The 21,794-nt window shown below is 39.5% G+C and overlaps 2 protein-coding genes across 3 annotated transcripts; one reads left to right on the top strand and one right to left on the bottom strand.

Moving 5' to 3' along the window:
- Positions 1 to 10,505: 10,505 nt before the first annotated feature.
- Positions 10,506 to 10,889, bottom strand: LOC137735946 (uncharacterized). Its single transcript, XM_068475297.1, has one exon. It carries the CDS (start codon positions 10,887 to 10,889, stop codon positions 10,506 to 10,508), a length of 384 nt encoding a protein of 127 aa, XP_068331398.1.
- A 1,700-nt stretch (positions 10,890 to 12,589) lies between these two features.
- LOC137736924 (cytochrome b5-like) lies at positions 12,590 to 15,993 on the top strand. Of its 2 annotated transcripts, XM_068476244.1 has the most exons (4): positions 12,590 to 12,767; positions 14,700 to 14,766; positions 15,549 to 15,800; positions 15,938 to 15,993. In XM_068476244.1, the coding sequence occupies exons 1-3, from the start codon at positions 12,681 to 12,683 to the stop codon at positions 15,797 to 15,799; spliced, it is 405 nt and encodes a 134-aa protein (XP_068332345.1). In that variant the 5' UTR covers positions 12,590 to 12,680; the 3' UTR covers position 15,800; positions 15,938 to 15,993. The 2 variants fall into 2 exon arrangements, with proteins under 2 accessions (XP_068332345.1, XP_068332344.1); XM_068476243.1 differs by having other exon boundaries at positions 12,592 to 12,767; positions 15,549 to 15,993.
- Positions 15,994 to 21,794: the final 5,801 nt, after the last annotated feature.

Raw genomic sequence — 21,794 nt, 5'->3', positions numbered from 1 at the left:
TGTTCGTTTTCATTAATCTTCTCACATATAACTAGATTTAGGTGTGTACTTAGAAAATCTGAGTGAAAATTGAGTGCATATCTTGTAAGGAATTAAGTGATTTCTCTAAGGCATGTTACTACATTCAAAACATGATTTTAAATGCTTAATTGTGAACTAGTATGTGGTGACTATGATTAAGAATGTACTTAAATGTGAAGATGACTAAAATCTGTGGAGATAATGAATTTTTAACATGTCATGTGCATTGAAAATCCCTGAGACCATTGTTGGAAGGTTTAGGTTTTGTTTTGTTTTTCTGTTTTGCTCGAGGACTAGCAAAAGCTAAGTGTGGGGGAATTTGATAGTGGCATATTTATGCACCTTAGTTTAGCTTGTCTTGTGCATTTAAAGTGTTTTTCCTTAGTAAAGTAGTCTTTTAAGCTAGTTTTATGTATTTTTAGGATTTAAGGGCAAAGTATGCAAAATGATGCATTTTGGAGCCTTTTGGAGCAAATTAGAGATTGGAATGGATATCATATGCTTGGAGCCAAGAGGATGGACGAAATTGAGACTTAAAGATGATGATTCCTACTTAAACAAGGTTTCCTACTTGAAGTAGGAAAGTTAAATCCTAAAAGACCTCATGTTTGAGTGCATCATCAAAGTCATTGCCGTGTATCCCCTTTGTGTTTGCCTTCCTTGCCGTGCAAGGAAGGGCCTTATTTCCCATTCTATCATTTCAACCACATGCATTCTTCATCATTAAACCATATATATTCTCCTATGGATTAATCACCCAAGCCATATAACAATCCCTTGCCGTGCAAAACCATCCATTCCAGCATGAATCCTTAAGCCGTGCATTTCATATCCATTTTCCAGCCTTCCCACTTCATCATTGCAGCACATTCTCTTCCATATTCCCTCTTTAATCCACATGCATTCATCATCATTCACCCTAGCTGTCATTCACAAGCATTTCCTTCATTATTTCAGCCACATGCACCCATAATCATTCACTCCCCTAGCCGTGACATGCATTCATCATTCAGCAACTTTGCCTAGCTGTTTTTCACATGCATTCCCTTCATTATTTCAGCCACATGCACCCATAATCATAGAGCCACATGCAATCTTAATCATTCAGCCACATATTATCCCATTCTCCCTATAAAACCATGCATTCCCTCACCAACAGAGGGGGACTTCCCTTTGTGCCGTGCACTCCCACTCCAGTCTTCCAGCATTCCACACCTCCATTCACCACAGAAATTCATCCATTCTCTCCCATTCCATTCATAGAACCCGTGCATTATTCATACACACTTCACACCATAAAACAACCATTGCCGTGCATAACAGGGGAATTTTCCAGCATTTTCTCCTCCATTGCAGCCACTCCAACCACTCCCCATCCCTCCAAAACACTACCCTACCATCACACATCCATTCCTCCATACACCTAAGGCCCTAAACCTATCCTTAGACCGTGTGCCGCAACAAAGAAGAGGAGAAGAGGGCCTAAACGTTCATACAATTCAAGTTTGAGTTGTGGGAATTTTTAGGTGTTTCTTTTCCTCGATTTCAATGGTTAAATTTACTTATCTTTGTCTTGTACGTATGAGGAACTAAACCCCCTTTAGCTAGGGGGTGATTCGAAACCATGTTTATGCTTGCAATATAAATTGATTACTTCTAATTGCGTTTCATAAGTTGTGAATTCAATTTACTTATCTATGTGAATTACATTGATTTGTGTGTGTTGGTTGAGAGTGCACGCTTAATTATCATGCATAAATTGGATGCTAGGATATAAGGAAATTTCACCTAATCGTTATGGAATTATATTCACAAGTAGTAAAAGTTGATGATCTCAATTGCGTTAAGTAAATTCTTGGCATAAGTTTCATGCAATTCATAGTAACGAGTGCTTCGTCAATGCTTATGGTTTTCAAAGAACTTAATGATTCTTGCTGGTATCTCTATTATGCAATTCATATAGGCAACTTGTGGGGAATGTTTTGGGTTGTCGTATGCAATCATCCAATTCAATAACGTTAGGAAAATCTGAGGGTTAATTAGTGCAATTCACGGTTAATCTGGGGCGTTGAGAATTCATGGTTTATTGAAAAGCAATTGGAAATCGTTTTATATGCAAGTATAACATGTGTGGAGATGAACCCCTTAGCTAGCATTCATCCATATTTTCATCACATTCATATTTACATTCTGCCTTTAAATTACAATCTGTCCATTTAATTTAATTTCGTCCAAACACAATTCCCCCATATTTTGTTAAGTCTTAGTCATTCGAATTTGTTTTATTTTGTGTTCTTAAGCATTTGGAGTCATAAACACTTTCAAATTCGTCCAATTTAAGTTCTAGTGTCTGTTTGAATCAATTTGATTGTTTTAGGCAGTTTTGAGTGTTTCAAAGCTATTCTGAGTCTTTAAGTTTAGTTTTTATGTTTTTGAGTCAATTCAAATTAGATTAGCACCCCTAGTTAATCCCTGGTTAGAACGATCCCTACTTACATCATTACTACAATTGTCACAAATAGGGTTTAATTTGTGTGTCACATTCGTAACGCATCAAATTTTGGTGCCGTTGCCGGGGATTAGCAAAGTTGCTAATCCCTTGTCTTGAGTCTTGTTTAAATTGTTTAGCTTCTGTTTTGTTTTAATTTTTTTTGCACCGTGTGTGCGTGTTTTGTTTTTGTGCCGTGTGTGGCACCTTATTTCCTTACTTGTGCCGAGTCTATCAGATTGATTGCTAACCTTGTTAGTTTTTGTGTGCAGGTACTAGTTTATGACCCGTGGCTCACAAGCTCTTCGTGAGCATATCTCCGACTTTGACGGTGATTTCGAGAGGAATTTGAGAAGGAAAAAGAAATCACAAGCGTCTAATCTTCCTAGTCCCGAACCTGAATTAAAAGAGCAAGAAGTTGAAATTGAGGTTAAAGAGGAAGTACCAACCATGGCAGTGGACAATCGAACCATCAAAGAGTTTTCTGCCTCGGGTTTGGCCAATGCAGCCCCTCTTTGCATCCACTACCCTAGGGCAGCCCCTGAGAAGACCGATGAATTTGAGTTGAAGTCCAGCTTGCTACATCATATACCCAAGTTCCATGGGTTATCAATGGAGGACCCCAATAAGCATTTAAAGGAGTTCGAAGTCGTATGCTCAAGTATGACACCGGTGAACGTGGACAGCAACATATTAAAGATGAAGGCTTTTCCTTTTTCTTTGTTGGAGAAGGCCAAGGATTGGTTGTATGAGTTGGCTCCCGGAACTGTCACATCATGGGAGAGTATGAAGCGAGCCTTCTTAGAGAAGCTCTTTCCGACATCACGAGTCATTCTTCTTCGCAAGAAGATTAGTGGAATTCAGCAAAGCCAAGGTGAATCTTTTCCAACTTATTATGAACGTTTTAAAACTCTTGTTGCTTCATGTCCACAGCACCAGATGAAGGAGGAGCTACTTCTTCAATATTTTTACGAAGGTCTTTTACCACTTGGAGAAGAACTTGGAGTGATTGCCCTACAACCACCTAATATGGCCGAAAGTAGTCCTAGTGATATTGTTGATGGAACTGCCACTTTTGAGCCGCCACCACAATATGTTTGTAAGTCTTCAATCCCACTTTCAATTCCCATTTCAATTAATAGTTTGTTACCTTCTTTGGTGCAGGTACCCAATCAATTTCAAGGTGGTGGGAGCATGTACATGGACGTTCGGAACCAAAACACCACCATCAGGGAGGATCGTTATCCCCGCCCATTCAGTGAGCCATATTATGAAAGTGTTCAAGGAGCATACCGTGGAGGACATACCCCTCCATGCCGTGGGCTCTAAGTGAGGAATGAGCATACCATCATCCGGCTGCAAGACGATAAAGAAAGCGCTACTTGGGAGGCAACCCAATACACTGAATAAAATAAAGCATGTCCATTGATCTCCGAGAAATTAAAAAAAAAAAAAAAAAAAAAAGAGAAAGATGGAGCCTTCACAAAGGTTGTTTACGTGAAGCCCCACTACTTGGCAAAACTCCAAGAGCGGGAGGCATCGAAGATAGATCATTCGAGGCCTCAATACTTGGTGGAACGCTAGATGACGCAGGAAAAAGGTGCCTCTGGAAGAAAGCCGCAAGCCTTTGACGGTCACTTTGAATTCGACCTTCAGATTCTTGCATCTCATCAAGCTTCCTCTTCATGCTTGTCGAATAATTATTTGCAAGCACGTGCAAACTTCTATTCTCGTGCTTAAGCTGTTTGATCTCTTGCTTGAGATTTTCCACCTCTGCCATCAACGATTCAACTTGACGGGATCGAGCAAGTAGGCGTTGGCCCATGTTGGACACAGAGCCCGCACACTGAACACTGAGAGCTAGGGACTCTTGAACGGCCAACTCATCGGACCGTCCTGAAAGCAGCCTACTATCTTTAGGAGTGAGGAGGTTCCTAGCTACAATTGTAGCTGTTGTTGCATCCGTCATCACGGAGTCTTCACCTGTAAGAGGGCCATTAGAAGATAAGAAAGACGGGCACCATACCTTACCCTGACGCGGTGCAACCGGATCACTGCTAAGACTCAAATCTAAGCAAATGTTAGATGGGTTAGCCATTTTCAAAGATGTTAAAAGAGAAGGGTTGGATGGAGTAAAATCTCAAAGGGCCGGAGACGATTTTCACGAATGGGCAATCTTCAAAGTGTGCATGTTAGAGGTGATCGATCACCTCTATAAAGGAAGAGGCGACACAACCACCGATTCAAATTGAAGAGACACCACTCTTCAAATCTTAAAAGCCGGATTTTCCTGCGTAAAGTTCGTCAACACTTTTCAGACACAATCTCGGCTTTTCAGATAACGCGTGCAACTTTGTCAAAAGATCTCTGACAAAGTTGAAAACGCGTGGAGGTCATTATCCCAACTACACAGTTTTGCCGACAAGCGTGGGTGACAAAGCCGCAATCTCGGCTCTTCAGATAACGCGTGCAACTTTGTCAAAAGATCTCTGACAAAGCCGCATCCGCACTACTACTTGCCATTACAATTCCTATATACATCAACATTCATGGCAAGGCATACATCCAAAAACGCATGACTTTTCTTCTCGGCCGAGAATGTAGCTGCAACCAAACCTCTCAACATCCTCAGTTTTCTTCTTCTCTAGAGAACACCTATTCAACCATTGATGTACCCCCAAAGAAGATACCAGATGCCTGGAGTACAGATGAGGCAAGAGGAAACGGTAGATCGAAGCATGTGGAGACAAGCGCAACAAATATATGTGCTGATTCATTCGCTGCTTCTTCAAAAGCAAAAGTATCTCATATGATCAAAGACGAAAGCAAAGGTATCTCATATCATGATCTTTCCCTGTCTTTTCCTTTGTCCTTGTTCTTACTCGCATGGCAAAGTGAAAGGAGCAATCAGCCGGCACTTGGAGTCAGTCTTCTGATCTGGAACCGACTACCTGGAATCTATTCCCTGGTTGCTTACCTAGCGTTGCTCTCGAGTAGTCATCTTCAACGGTTGATGCACTTCTAGAGAAGGGACTACATTTGCTTGGAGAACAGCTAAGACGAGTGACAATGAAACATCAATCTTGTGGATAGTCAGCAAACGCAACAACTGCATATGCTGAGTTATCCTCTAACCTTCTTCAATACGAATTGGAAAGATTGAACAAAGAAACAGGTCATCACCTCCACCTCGTGCTTGCCTGTCATGTGTCTGAATCCTGAAACCGCTCATGGTCCTATTTTCACTCAAGATCAAGCCTCGATGGCCCTTGAAGAAATCACAAGTCCGATTCAAAATCAAGTGTTCACCACCCTTGAATCAAGTTCAGACCTTCGGGGAGAGACCAAAAGAATCCTCCAGCCCAGTTCAAGATTAAGCCTGTGGAAAATCAACGATCAAGCCTCAATGCAATCACCAAGGAGAAGAAGGAATTTACACTCCATAACCAGATTTGCGTCCCTAAACCTCTTCTCTTTGTTATTTACATTCTGCCATGTTTAATGAGTTTAGTTGCTGTTTATGTGTTTACTTGTGTTTAGTGTGGTTTTAAGCTTGAAACATTGAGGACAATGTTGATTTAAGTGTGGGGGGGGGGGGGGGGTAACTAAGTATATTTGATGCAATTTCGTAGGATTTTATCACCCATAACTGCAAATGTTGTTCCTTGCTGTTTTAAAGTGTTTTTAAGCTGTTTTGGAGTGTTTTAGTGTGTTCTGTTTTATAACTCCGAAAATCACATAAAAATTTGAAAAACATGTTTTGAAAAGCCTAAAAAGAGTGTTTTGAGTCGTTTTTGTGTGTTTGTGTCTTAGGGTACCTTCCAACACAATGATGAGGATTTGGTTTTAATTGCATGACTGTTAAGAAGAGTTATAAACATGGAGAAAAGTTTGATATACTCTTGGTATATGCTTGGTTATGGTTATAATGTATGACTTCACATGCAATCATAAAAGAAAAAAAAAAAAATTCGTTTTTGTAACATGCTTGAAGGAAGGAACTCAAACAAACGCTACAACCTTGTGAGACTTGAGCCTAAACGTTATTTGGAGAGTTAAAATCTGTGCATTATTGTTTCTAAAGTTGTTGCATGATCTCATTATTCTTTGCTTGGTTACTACTTAGAAGGCGTTTCATCATATAGTTCCAAATGCTAGAACTCATGCCCATTTCATTCAAAGCATGTTATTGATTTGCATAACACATATTCAAGAAGAAGTTGTGTAGTGACCACCACCAAAGCCAAATTGCCGTGTATCCTACTTCATTATTTGTTTAAGTTAACCCCGTTGAGCCTTGTTAAGCCTTTATTCCTTGTTAACCCACATTATCCTCACCTAGCCTAGTTTAGGACAGTCCACACCCTTGTTCTTAAAAGATAGTGAGCATGACTTAAATGAATTCCTGTTGAGTTACATTATGCAAGAAAATGAGTGTGGGGGAAGGAATGTTTGTTCTTAAGTTTATATGTATGTTTTGAGATTCAGAAGAAAAGAAAAGAAAAAAAAAAAAAAAAAAGCTTGAAAAAATGTAAGAATGAGTGATTAAGTGTTGAATGTTGAAGAAGGGGTCCAAAACACCAAATCTGGCCCTAAATTGTCTAAATTTTCCCTTTTTGTTCAAAAGTTGAGTTTTCATTCAAGAGTGAATTCTAAGTTGATTCGAATGCTTTGCTCACTATTTCTTTAAGAACCTTTATTTTCCATATCCCTTCTTTGTTAGCCAAACACCCCAAGCCCCATTACAACCCTTGACTTCTATCTTGAGTGTTGTGCATTTCAATTTGTAGAGTTTGAATTTGGTATGAGCTTATGGTGTCACTGGTTCTCGCGTCTAAGTAGTAGCATTCCATTCATGAGATCATATCTAAACATGCTTATTAACTCCAGAAATTGCTTTCTTTGTGATATATATATATATATATATATATATATATATATGTGAGTGTTCGTTTTCATTAATCTTCTCACATATAACTAGATTAAGGTGTGTAGTTAGAAAATCTGAGTGAAAATTGAGTGCATATCTTGTAAGGAATTAAGTGATTTCTCTAAGGCATGTTACTACATTCAAAACATGGTTTTAAATGCTTAATTGTGAACTAGTATGTGGTGACTATGATTAAGAATGTACTTAAATGTGAAGATGACTAAAATCTGTGGAGATAATGAATTTTTAACATGTCATGTGCATTGAAAATCCCTGAGACCATTGTTGGAAGGTTTAGGTTTTGTTTTGTTTTTCTGTTTTGCTCGAGGACTAGCAAAAGCTAAGTGTGGGGGAATTTGATAGGGGCATATTTATGCGCCTTAGTTTAGCTTGTCTTGTGCATTTAAAGTGTTTTTCCTTAGTAAAGTAGTCTTTTAAGCTAGTTTTATGTATTTTCAGGATTTAAGGGCAAAGTATGCAAAATGATGCATTTTGGAGCCTTTTGGAGCAAATTAGAGATTGGAATGGATATCATATGCTTGGAGCCAAGAGGATGGACAAAATTGAAGACTTGAAGATGATGATTCCTACTTAAACAAGGTTTCCTACTTGAAGTAGGAAAGTTAAATCCTAAAAGACCTCATGTTTGAGCAACATTGAAGACTCCTATCTATTCTAAGTCACAAAACAAAGTCTCTTGCATCATTAAAGTCCTTGCCGTGTATCCCCTTTGTGTTTGCCTTCCTTGCCGTGCAAGGAAGGGCCTTGTTTCCCATTCTATCATTTCAACCACATGCACTCTTCATCATTAAACCATATATATTCTCCTATGGATTAATCACCCAAGCCATATAACAATCCCTTACCGTGCAAAACCATCCATTCCAGCATGAATCCTTAAGCCGTGCATTTCATATCCATTTTCCAGCCTTCCCACTTCATCATTGCAGCACATTCTCTTCCATATTCCCTCTTTAATCCACATGCATTCATCATCATTCACCCTAGCTGTCACTCACATGCATTTCCTTCATTATTTCAGCCACATGCACCCATAATCATTCACTCCCCTAGCCGTGACATGCATTCATCATTCAGCAACTTTTCCTAGCTGTTTTTCACATGCATTCCCTTCATTATTTCAGCCACATGCACCCATAATCATAGAGCCACATGCAATCTTAATCATTCAGCCACATATTATCCCATTCTCCCTATAAAACCATGCATTCCCTCACCAACAAAGGGGGACTTCCCTTTGTGCCGTGCACTCCCACTCCAGTTTTCCAGCATTCCACACCTCCATTCACCACAGAAATTCATCCATTCTCTCCCATTCCATTCACAGAACCCGTGCATTATTCATACACACTTCACACCATAAAACAACCATTGCCGTGCATAACAGGGGAATTTTCCAGCATTTTCTCCTCCATTGCAGCCACTCCAACCACTCCCCATCCCTCCAAAACACTACCCTACCATCACACATCCATTCCTCCATACACCTAAGGCCCTAAACCTATCCTAGACCGTGTGCCGCAACAAAGAAGAGGAGAAGAGGGCCTAAACGTTCATACAATTCAAGTTTGAGTTGTGGGAATTTTTAGGTGTTTCCTTTCCTCGATTTCAATGGTTAAATTTACTTATCTTTGTCTTGTACGTATGAGGAACTAAACCCCCTTTAGCTAGGGGGTGATTCGAAACCATGTTTATGCTTGCAATATAAATTGATTACTTCTAATTCCGTTTCATAAGTTGTGAATTCAATTTACTTATCTATGTGAATTACATTGATTTGTGTGTGTTGGTTGAGAGTGCACGCTTAATTATCATGCATAAATTGGATGCTAGGATATAAGGAAATTTCACCTAATCGTTATGGAATTATATTCACAAGTAGTAAAAGTTGATGATCTCAATTGCGTTAAGTAAATTCTTGGCATAAGTTTCATGCAATTCATAGTAACGAGTGCTTCGTCAATGCTTATGGTTTTCAAAGAACTTAATGATTCTTGCTGGTATCTCTATTATGCAATTCATATAGGCAACTTGTGGGGAATGTTTTGGGTTGTCGTATGCAATCATCCAATTCAACAACGTTAGGAAAATCTGAGGGTTAATTAGTGCAATTCACGGTTAATCTGGGGCGTTGAGAATTCATGGTTTATTGAAAAGCAATTGGAAATCGTTTTATATGCAAGTATAACATGTGTGGAGATGAACCCCTTAGCTAGCATTCATCCATATTTTCATCACATTCATATTTACATTCTGCCTTTAAATTACAATCTGTCCATTTAATTTAATTTCGTCCAAACACAATTCCCCCATATTTTGTTAAGTCTTAGTCATTCGAATTTGTTTTATTTTGTGTTCTTAAGCATTTGGAGTCATAAACACTTTCAAATTCGTCCAATTTAAGTTCTAGTGTCTGTTTGAATCAATTTGATTGTTTTAGGCAGTTTTGAGTGTTTCAAAGCTATTCTGAGTCTTTAAGTTTAGTTTTTATGTTTTTGAGTCAATTCAAATTAGATTAGCACCCCTAGTTAATCCCTGGTTAGAACGATCCCTACTTACATCATTACTACAATTGTCACAAATAGGGTTTAATTTGTGTGTCATATTCGTAACGCATCAAAGTACATCAAATATAAATGATTTAGTCGGACCGATACACTTCATTCCTCCTTTCCACAATGAAGTCTAAGACATCTAGGTGGGTTGTGTTCAACTGTCTTGATAAGTTGCACATTGGATCAGGTATATCCATTGGTCTAGCCTAGTCGAGGAAATTAGTCTCAACACCCTTCTCCTTGAGGGAGGTTTGATATAGATCACCAGATGTTTTAGGGTACGGCAGGTACGTACCCAATGCCCATCGCCACCACACCTATGGCAGGCTCTATCAGAGTTTCTAGAAGCATTGTTCATACAAGCTTTGACTTTGTGGCGATTTCCATTTTTAAAGCTCGGGCCTGAATTTTGCCTTGGAATCTGGTTGTGAAACTGACCACCATGATTCTTGCCTTTCCTGTTCAACCGGCCTCGCTTATGGCCACGTCCTCATTTATGATTATCGCCACCAGAGGATGTGGCGTTCACTTCGAAGGAAGAAGCATTCACTTCTAGGAATGGTGCAAATCCAGTAAGTCGAGACTGATGATTTTTCATCAGGAGCTCATTGTTTTGTTCAATTACCAAGAACACAGATATCAGTTGGTTGTAATCAGTGAAGCCTTGAGCTCTATACTGCTGTTGCAAGAGCATGTTAGAGGCATGAAATGTGCTGAAAGCCTTTTCCAGCATATCTTCCTCAGTAATGGTATCCCCACAAAGCTTCATCTGAGAGGTAATTCTGAACAACGCAGAATTGTACTCAGCCACTGACTTGAAATCCTGGATCCTTACGTGAGTCCATTCATAGCGAGCCCTTGGAAGAATCACCATTGTCTGGTGATTGTATCTTCAACCGTTAAGTACTCGCTCTTTAGTCCTTCATCAAGATGACGACTAATAAAGATCATGGCCTTCACCCGATCTTGAGAGGATGAGTTGTTTTCTTCCCTAATGGTATCTCTAAGATTCCCTGCTTCCAGATGAATCTTAGTATCCAGTACTCAGGTAAGGTAATTCTTCCCAGTAATGTCTAGGGCAGCAAAATCAAGCTTTGTCAAGTTCGCCATGTTCTTTTCTTTCTAAAAGAAAAATGAGATGCGTAAGAACTTGCAATAATATGTATTCCTGGAGGAATATAGCGTTAGAACTTCCGGTTCTTACAAATTTTTCATTTTGATCTTGAGGCCAAAAAATGATAAGCACTCGAAACTTCAGGCTCGAGATTTTCATGATTAATAAGAAGGGCGATTGTCCCACACCATTCTCATCGAAACAAGCATAGGATGGACGATTATTCCGCACCACTTGAACAACAGGAAAATTTAAATATGCAGAGCAGTTTAAATATGCAGGGCAGGTTAGGCGATTATACTGCACCACCTAAAATTGCGATAAAATTATGCAAAGCAAGATATAATCGATTTAAATATACAGAGTAAGCTAGACAATTATACCGCAACACCTAAAATTTGCAATAAAATTAAATCTGCAGCTCATGATGGGTGATTGTACTGCACCATCTTTGATCGCAGTGAAAATTAAATTTGCAGTTCAAGATGGGCGATTGTACTGCACCATCTTTGATTATAGTAAAATTAACATAAATAAACACTGGGTTAGAAACTAGGAACTGCACCAAACAAGAAATCAAAGATATAAGTAATTGTTAAATTTAGAACGAGAAGTAGGCATGGTGCTAGCAGTTCATCGCGAGGGTGCATCACGCAGATGAAGCAGAAAAAGAAGAAGAAGAAGAGGAAAAACCTTAAAGGAAGCATTTTTTTTTCTTACGGTGAAGGGAGATGTGAACTATTTAAGGTTAGAGAGTCATGCTGATAACGTGTTAAATGGACAAAAGTTAGAGAGATAACATTTCTAAGGACATGAGCAAAGCAGGTGCAAAATATCACACTATGACTTTAATAGCTATAACACAAAAGGATGACAGATAAAGAGAAGGAGGGATACTGATATTATTTCTCTTGCTTTCTTTCGCATGTATTTGATAACAAACGGAGTGCTCTATTTATAGAGCGACTCCCATAACTACAACCATCCATAAAACAATGATGATACTTTTGAAAGTATCAAACACTATTCCTAAGTCTTGTTTTTTTTTTAGTGGGCATTCATTCAACTATCAATCCATCAATTTTACAACAAATTCAAAATTTTAAAACATTTTTCATTAGTTTGCATTTGATATGAGTTTGATTCAATAAGGCAACTGAATCAAACTAAACCGTGTCGGCCCTAAAAAACTCTATAAAACTAGAATTCGGCCTCAAAACAAACGCACTACATAATTAGAAAAACGTGAAACTAACAACAAAAATGATCAAACTTTTCACCAAAATCACCAGTTTACTACGAACCCAACGAATGCCATCCAATCCTTGTCCATGTACCTACCAAAAATCTATTCAATAACCTAGCAACCCATCCGGTTCTCTCTCTCTCTCTCTCTCTCTCTCTCTCTCTCTCTCTGTCTCTCTCACACACGCGCATTATTTACACTACACTTGACTCTTTTGTATTTAAGCAACCCTTACCAACTTCTTCAAGTTTCACCCTGCATCGTCTCCTTCCATCAGTACGCAACGGAGATACCAAGAAAGGCAAATGGGTAGTGGCGGAAAGGTTTTCACTTTGGCTCAAGTCTCCGAGCACAACACCCCCAAGGATTGCTGGCTTATCATCAATGGCAAGGTTCTCCCTTTCCCACTCTTCAAGATATTATATGAAATCAATCATCTTGCTTGCTTCTTGGATTATATTCTATGTGTTTATTTTTGAAGGCTTTGATTCAGTAAGGATTGGGAATTTGAATCCTTGCATGCGAATTCAACCATACATATGATGAAAATTGACAATTGTGTTCCTCGTTAGAATCGTGGATCTTGGTTTTTTTTGTATTTTTATTTTGTTTTTGTATTTTTGGGAACTCACCTGAAGAATCTGTTGTTTTTTACTTTGTTCAAGAACAATCTGTGGTTATGCATGTCAAAATTCATGCCCGTAAAGTAAATCTCGACATCGTTTCGGTTAATTTCTTACCATGAAACTTTGATTGAGATCATGTCAATCTTTGGTGCTAATTGGTTGAGCTTATGTTTATGTTTATGGCTTTGTTGATAGGTCCACTGTCATCTTTAGATATAAATTCACATGGATGTGTTTCTTTAAAGCAGACTACTAAATGGTTGCATCTGCAATTTGGTTGCTAACTTGCTATTGATTCGACTACGGCTGTATGCCATAGGAATCTGGATGCGGACAACCTGATTTAAAGAAAATATAAAAGTTATTTTGTTCCTCTTATCTCTTGGTGGTTTGATTTGAAAAATTTTGGTACTTTGGTTTGAAAATTTTATTGACATCAAGGGGTTGATGCCTACCTTAATTTTTAGAAGGCCAAATGCCAATCAAACTCTTCCTCATTGATTTAGACTATTTTGTTCCTCTTATCTCTTTGTAGTTTACTCCAATAGTGGTATCTATATTTTTACTGTCACTTTAGTAATTTATTTGGTATTTTCTTCCTAAGCCTTAGGATTTGGATACAAATGTCTCCTTCTCTTGTTCTGCAAATCTACGAGTATATGTTTTGAAACACTATATTTGATGTGTAGAGCATGCTTAGTGATGCGATTCTCTTCTAGTGTAGGACTTGCTAAAAAGATTACAGACTAAGAAAAGCACATTATTATTTTTCAGACCAGCTGATTTTGTTTGTTTGTTTATTTATTTTTGAATCAGATCAGCTGATTTTGTTAAATTATGACCATGATTTTCAAACCATTGGATTAGGTGTCCAACATGGATGAATTGTCCCACAAGTCATGACCATCACAGCTGAAATGGGGTATAATATACTAATTACCGTACAAAACTCGTGTATCATGGCATTGTAGATGAAGTGTCCTCCAAATCCAACCATTTCATGCCTAAGCAGAAGTTGTGCTGATTTACTTGCTAATAACACTTAAGTGATATGGTGTCTAGAGGTACATCCACGACAAAAGTGACAGCTTGCAAGTAAAAAGTGGAAATGCTATAACCTCAAGATATAATCTCCCAAATTTAAAAAAAAAATAAAACTTTAACTAGCTTCTTTACAGTGATGTATTTTAAAAGTTAATTTGTTTAAATTGTTATAAAGATTTCTTAGACACATCCAGTTTAAGGATGCTTAGATAGATACATGCAAAGGAATAATTGACTTTGCGTATAGTTGTTATAGGCAGAAGAATAATGTTTCTATGGACAGATGTAGGCATGAAGATGGATGAACAAGGCCAAATAATTAGCTGCTGTGCGGTCATATAGAATTATACTTTCTGTCCTCCAGAAAAAAATTAACTCATTGAGCTGATAACAGTGTAGAATTCTACTTGTTTCCACATCTAAGAACATATCTTCTGATAATTTCCTCAGTTTAAAGGTGCATTCTAGGAACTAGAGGTGTGCTTGAAGTCTTAATAGTTTTCCACTATCACAGGACGCCAAATGACCAAACTAGTATCTAACTATCAAGGTGTTTGGTATTGCTGTCTTATTTCTAGCATAAGACAGTTAGCCTGCTTGCTTTTTTCCCCAATTATATCATCTAAATATTGCCAATTTCTGTTTTTGGATCAGGTTTATGATGTGACCAAGTTCTTGGAGGACCATCCTGGTGGTGATGATGTATTGGTGTCAGCAACAGGTATGATGTTAAATGAAGTTTCTTTAAGAATTAATTTTTAAATTTATCAAGAAATAGTGAGCAATATACAAACTACATTTAACATTTGAGTTAATCGTTCACACAGAGTCCAACCCAATTGAGCCTTTAGTAAGCTTATTTAGGTGTCACCTTCTGTTGCCCATGTTGCAATGTGGTTCAAGGTACTGAACCATCTATTTTTGTTAACTTGTATTCATTTATCATCCTTGAACCTCCATTGGACGCACATAGACATCTGATTGTGATCAAATAAATAGACCAACATAGTGCTCCAGTTAAAGCTGAATTGTGGTGTTGGTCAAATAATTAAATAGTTGAATGGAGACTTAAAAACAGACTTTTTATTGTTGAACCACACTGCAGGGTCGGCCTTACTGGATCCCTCGGTAGGAGGGCTCTGATAAACTATATATCTGATATTTGTGCATATAATATTCACTGGTTTGATTAGATGAGAATGATTGGGATGAATTTCATCCACTTTGCAGTCATCGATATTTTGTCAAACGGTTGACAAACAAGTCCTCATTTTTTCGACTTTAGTAGGGACTATATACGTCCCTCAACTCTGTTAATCAGGTTGACTTTGCTGTATCATCGACATGATTAACGACCTGCAGAGATCTGCAATGTTTGTGATTTTCCCAATTGAAAAATCTTGTAGCGTGCATTCTCATATTATATGTGTATGTTGTTTCTTGTCTCTTTATGCTTCACTTTGAATACAAAGTGAACTTGATGTTGCTATGCATTTTTTCCAGGGAAGGATGCAACTGATGATTTTGAGGACGTGGGTCACAGTGATAATGCCAGAGATATGTTGAAGGACTTCTACGTGGGAGAGATTGATGCCTCTACTATCCCCAAAAGTACCACATACACTCCGCCGAAGCAGCCTCATTACAACCAGGACAAGACTTCAGAATTTATCGTCAAACTTCTCCAGTTCCTGGTTCCCATTGCAATCTTGGGTTTGGCTTTTGGCGTCCGCCTTTACACCAAGTCATCATAAAGTTCTAGATTATGTTATTGTGACAGAATTGTTAGTCGTATATTATTGTGACGAGTAGTGAATACTACTCACTTGGTGTGGGCAATCTTGCATCGGATCGGATGATATTTTACTGGTATTGTGTGCTTGTCTTATCAGCTCCCGCCTCCCGCCTCCCGGACTGAAGTAACTTAATCCTATGCAGATGTTTTTCACCGCTTTGTTTTTTATTTTCTTCTTGGGAGTCCGGCATGCCGAGATTCTTTTCCTTTTGACTTGTGAAGCAAGATGGTTACTGAAGTTTGGAAACAAGAAAGACCATTGAACTTGTCGTGTGGGCAAGTGGATTGAATCAAATATCTAGTTGAACGCCAATAACCGTGTGCTGAAAACTGAGAAAATATCATAACTCAGAGATGACAGATGACAGTTGTTGAATCAAGCACAGGTATTGTTGTTGGACGAGGCCAAAATCTGTTCGACTTAAAACACCATACAGTATCAAAACAAAGATTATCGACTCGATTTATGAAGTTTATGTTTTATACAAGTAGGGGTCAGAGTGGGCGAACGGGCCTGAATTCGTGGATTGGGGCAGGTTCATGTGGTTCGGGACGGTCATGGGGCAGGTCCAAAAATTCTTAAAACAAAATGGGGTGGGATGAGGAGGGGCGGGTTCACAAAATTAGCGGGCCGGTGTGGGTCATTGCGCTTTTGAATTGTTGGTTTTTTTTTTTTTTGTTTTTTTTTTTTTTGGTCATGTCTCAGAAGCGAGTCATGATAGTGGGACATGTACGTTTTTATGTCATTTGTTGATCCTGAACGTATCTCGGGATCGTAACGTGACAGAAATCCGCTTCCCAAACCCAAGCCTAGATCTAAGAATGTTCAGCAAGATCAATCCACCAAGAACCACATCCACATCCACACATGCTAAGAAAGTCACCAAACGTAATAAATGGAGGGGAAGGCAAAGAGGGTCTGTAAAACACTCTTGTTCCGACGTGAATAGTTGCACACTTCACCCAATATTTTTAGCATGCCAATTCGATAGTGAGATGTGAATATAGGGCCTTGTGTCAAGATCGAGTCCAACACCCTGAGATCTATCATGATTATGGGTTGGAAAAGAGGAGGGGAAGCAAAAGAGATGAAGGAAAATGATGGCTAAAGGAGCAGGAGGAACGAAAAGAATGTATTTAGAATTTTGAATCTTTGGATGTCAAAGTTAGAATTCTGAATATGATGTATTTAAGAGTTTGTGGGTAGCAAATGGCTTCGCATTTTAGTGGGATGAGAGTGGTATTTATAGGAGGGTGGCCGGCCCTATACCGTATTGATCACCTTTGACTCTTCCTTAATTGAGTTGTTATTGTTTGTTATATGCGCGTAGGAATCCCGGTGTGCCTTGAGCGTAATCTTGTCTTTTTTTACCAAAAAGTCCACATGTCACCTCCATGATTTTTGGATTATTTTTGGTTCCACAAATGCCCCCACACCTATTGGGCTGCTCTCAGGAAAGGGTAGTAGGTATAGAGATCTCTAATTGCTTAGAGAAACATAAGATAGTTTCCTAATTTGATGTAGATTCCCACTTTTACTTGGAATTAGATTCTTCTAGGAAAGGGAAATAAATTGCTAGTAAACCCTACCTTAATTAGGGGATTAAATTAACTTTGGAGGGAAATTATTTATCCCTACAAGAATGAGAGAATGCTAGAGGATATTTGTTCCCCCTTCCCTAGCATTCTTCTTCACTTGCCCGTGCAAATAACCATCTTTCATTGATTTCTTTGTCTTCTCCACGCCTCACCAAGATAAGAAAAACTTAATTTTCTTAGTCTTCGTCTTAGGTGGTTTTGTCATGGAGTAGCTGTCGGGGTGGTGCGGCACGCCGGCTGGCAAGGTCCAGGAATCGGCTCTACATGGGCTTTAGAGGTGGTATGGCAGGGACCACAGTTTGGGCTGCTCGACTTGGCTAAAGCCAAGGGCAACGGTGCGGCTGGGGCCGCGACTTAAGGCGCTGGGACACAGTGTTGGGTGAGCTATGTGGCTCAAGCATTTTGGGCTCTTAGACCTGAAGTGGAACAGGTCAGCGTTTGAGAGAAATGAAGAGGTTGCGGGCTTTCTGGGCTGCTGGAATACTGGGCATGTAGGCCTTCTACTTGATGGTCTGAGAAACAAAATGAGGGACAAGCCAGCATGGGCTAAGCTCCCATACTGAGTACCGTGAATGGTGTTATCTGCTTAGTTTTCTTCACTGGGAGAAAAATGGGCTGCCGTCAGGGAGGAGATAAAGCAGAACAAGGTATAGGCATTGGCTTGTCCGATCACTGTTGTAGAGCCTATTGCGAATGAAGGTGGAAAGAAGAGACCTTCCCCGCCTGCTTAAGAGATGCCCATTGAGAAAAAACCAAAGACTTCCTCTGTTGCTTGTGATGATGCTGAGAAGCTTGTGATTGACTTGACTTCTTCCAAGGGGAAGAAAGATGGGGTTGCTAGATCTGAGCTTATGATACTTGCCATGCTGAAGATGGCTAGTATGATTTCTTAGCATAGAGGTTATGTCATGCCCCTAATGCCAAAGTCTATACCAATACATCTATTGGAAGCTAAGTCCGGTTCACCTTTAGAGATGATTGCTACTATGAATAGCAATAAGGTACACTCTGCTGCTAAAGTGGCGCCTGGGCCTATTCCTCTTGTTGCTGAGACCGGTTCGACTATCGAGAAAGATGAATCTACTTGTGTAGGCAGTTGTGAGAAGTCCACCAAGCCTGTTTCTGGAGAGTCTACTAAAATCTATACACTTTTGAAGTCTGATCCGCTTGAAGACATGGACGCGTGTGCCAAACTTGTTGATAGCATCGGAGATGTTGTTTCCCAAGTTCCTTTTGCTAAGCATATGACCCAACATAGAAGAATTGCTCTGCTTGCTATGCTGTAAAAAACAGCAATTTTGGCAGCCGAGTCTAAGCTCCTTAACCAAGTAAATACCAAAGCTGCCAAGGAGATGGCAACGATAATGGCAGCTGATGCTTATTCTTCTGCCGAGAAGATCAAAAAGTTAGAATCTAAGCTCGTCATTTTGAAGGGGTCCAATATCTTTGCCCTCACTTCTCTGTAGCTTGAGACCGCTCGCTAGGAGATCATTGACTTGAAAACTAGGTTTGACGTGATCCAAATTAAGTATGAAAGTGCATAGAAGGAAATTGGTTGTTACATACCTAAGATTCAAGGTCTTGAGTGTGATATTTCAGGGCTTCATTATGATATTTCAGGGCTTCATTATGCTGCCTTTGCAATGGACGAGGAGTTGATTGCTACTCATAATCTAGTAATCAACTTCAAGAAGATTGTCGATATGCTTGAACCCCAAGTGTTAGAACTCCAAGGTATGTTGAAAGTCTGAAGAAGGAAGTGGATGAGCTGCAGTGCATCCGTGTTGGTCTACTCGAGGGGTGTGAGTAGCTCAAAAGGGAGAAGGTTGAACTTGAGGCTTCATTTGTTTAGTGGCAGGCTGATTTCTACAAGTTAGGTTATGTAGATCATCTCTCTGGTAGGCCATCTGACTTTAGGTTTGCTGGAAAAGACTTTGAGACCTTATCTATTTCTCTATAAGACATACTTGCCTTTATTTTCGAGGCTTCCATTGGTGAAGTAGTCGGAGAGGTCGGTGCCTAGGCTGGGGCAATCGAGGGCGAATGTGTGGTTATGAGAGGTCCAAGCTGTTGAAGAGTAGTCTTTTAGGTAGCCTTTAGGATTTTCTTTATTTTCCTTGTTTCTTTTTGTTTTGCATGAACTCTGTTGGCCTTGCTATTTGTTTATCAATTTTTCTAGAAATTTAATAAACTTGTTTCCTTCGCTTTTCTTCATCTTCGTTTCTTTTGTTTACTTTCAACCTTTGACATTTAGACCAGCAGCAAGAGTGCTGCTTTTATGTTAAGCAGACAGGCCCATGTAGCCTATGTAGCCATAGATTTTTGTGTAGAACTTTTGCAAAGCTATTAGCCATAGGGTCGACAGTTGAACGCTTTACTTACAAAAGTAGGCGAGTCCACATGACCACTTGGCCATTAGCTTTGGCTTTTTTCAATCCTTTGAGCAGTGTGGCCTACATCACAACATACTAAAGATTTATGGGGCATGAAATTCGCTAACCCTTTGTATCAAAAGTACGTGGTTGTATGGAATTTCGTAGGCAAAGGTCCGAAAGAACACTTTGCATTTTATGTAACCAATTCCATGGGTTGCGTAGCAAGTATCACAACACTTTAGGAATCAATGTAGTTGAATGATCATTCTACGCTTGTCAAACATAAAGCTTATCGACATCATAGCATGTTGGCAGTGGATAGAGCTTCGTATATGCATATTAACTGTTAACTTTTCACAAAAATGCGCAGTTGTATAAGTTTAGCGCGTCTAACTACTCGAAGGGCAAGCCGTAGACAGTCTTTTGAAAACTGTAAGCTACCTTAGTGCACTCGATAACAGATTTAGGGTTCTAGGGCAACCGTCCATAGGGCGTACTACATAATGTGTCTTATCTGTCTCTGAGACCCAGTTCCCCACGAATTAGGTAAAAAGGCCAAAAATCCTTCAGTTAGCTTCATCGTGCTCCTAGTTACACCAGGGCAGCCTAACCCATCCATGTTTGGATATTTGGAGTGTATAGTTTACCCTTTCGCATTAAAGAGCAGACCCATATGGGTGTCAAGGAATTAGTTTACCCTCTCGAACTGGAGAGCATAGTTGATCCCTAGGGGGTGCAATTCTTGCAATAGGTCCCAAAAAGGGCGCGATCTTCAATGAGAAGCAGAAGCGATCAGTTGTTATAGGTATACAGTCGAGCCAGGCTTTTGAATGACTTCTTTGATCTTCAAAGAAATGTATCAACTTTGCTGGAAGGTAGAAATTGCATAACAACTAGATAATCCTCAGCTTGGAAGGTCTTGTTCATTGAATTGCTTGAGTCTTCGAACTTTGATAGGCCTAAATAGGGTCTAGGTGGTGATGACGAAATGTGGAATTCGTCGTTTCAGAGCTTTCCCATTGGCCGGTGATGAAGGCTTTTATGAGGATCAAGTTTTAGGCTGGAATTGCCAGATTCGTCCTCTTATTGTAGCTAGAGAGGAGTTGTTGTTAGTAGCATAGGACGTGGGTGATAACCTTCTTACGTTCTTCCATTGCTAGGTCTAAGTTTATGGCTATCTTATTTGTGTTCTACTCAATGGTTAGCAGTAGAGGGTTGATGCTCGACACGATGACATTGGGAGGGATGATTGCTTCTGAACTAAATGCCAAGGCGAAATGAGTTTTTCCGTTTGTTCGTCATTTGGTGGTGCGATACACCCATAGAACACCGAGAAGTTCGTCTGGCCACTTTCCCTTCTTGTCTGATAGGGATTTCTTGAGGTAGTCAACGGTTGTCTTATTAGATGTCTCGACCTACTTGTTGACTCAAGGATACCTTGGCGTAGACATGTGTTGCTTGATGCCATATTTCTGCAAGAACTTCGCCAAATCTTTGCCTACAAATTGCGGGCCGTTATCTGTGACGATAGCTTGATGGATGTCGAACTGATAGATAATGTTCCTCTATATGAATTGCTCTATATCTATATGAGTTGTGGTTGTCATGGGCTCTGCTTCCACCCATGTGGTGAAGTAGTCAATTGCCATGATCATCATGCCTTTGCCCCTAGTAGCGGGGGGCATAAGCCTTACAATGACACACCCCAACCGAGATCAGGGCATGCTGGCTGTCACGTGAAGGTGACGTAACCATGTGCACAGTGCGGAAGCTAAGAATAATAATAAAAGTATGAATAAATAAAAACCAAGCTATACATTGCGTAAATAACATACATGTGCAAGCATAAGTGTGAAAAACGATGTTCAGAGCACAGAATACCTAGTGCAGTCAGAGAGAAACAACACTAAATAAACACACCCAAAGGTGGTCCTACACTGGTGATAATCTATCAGATATGCCGTCAATCTCTCTCGAGCC

Source organism: Pyrus communis, chromosome 6, assembly GCF_963583255.1.
Source record: "Pyrus communis chromosome 6, drPyrComm1.1, whole genome shotgun sequence".
In the NCBI taxonomy this organism is placed as follows: Eukaryota; Viridiplantae; Streptophyta; class Magnoliopsida; order Rosales; family Rosaceae; genus Pyrus; species Pyrus communis.
This window is presented reverse-complemented; position numbering and strand designations above follow the sequence as displayed.

Bases quoted from the DNA above. Each gene is read 5' to 3' on its own strand.
- LOC137735946 (XM_068475297.1), bottom strand. From the start codon at position 10,889: ATGGTGATTCTTCCAAGGGCTCGCTATGAATGGACTCACGTAAGGATC.
- LOC137736924 (XM_068476244.1), top strand. From the start codon at position 12,681: ATGGGTAGTGGCGGAAAGGTTTTCACTTTGGCTCAAGTCTCCGAGCAC. The intron at 12,768-14,699 runs GTTCTCCCTTTC...TTTTTGGATCAG, and splicing joins GGCTTATCATCAATGGCAAG to GTTTATGATGTGACCAAGTT. The intron at 14,767-15,548 runs GTATGATGTTAA...CATTTTTTCCAG, and splicing joins TGTATTGGTGTCAGCAACAG to GGAAGGATGCAACTGATGAT.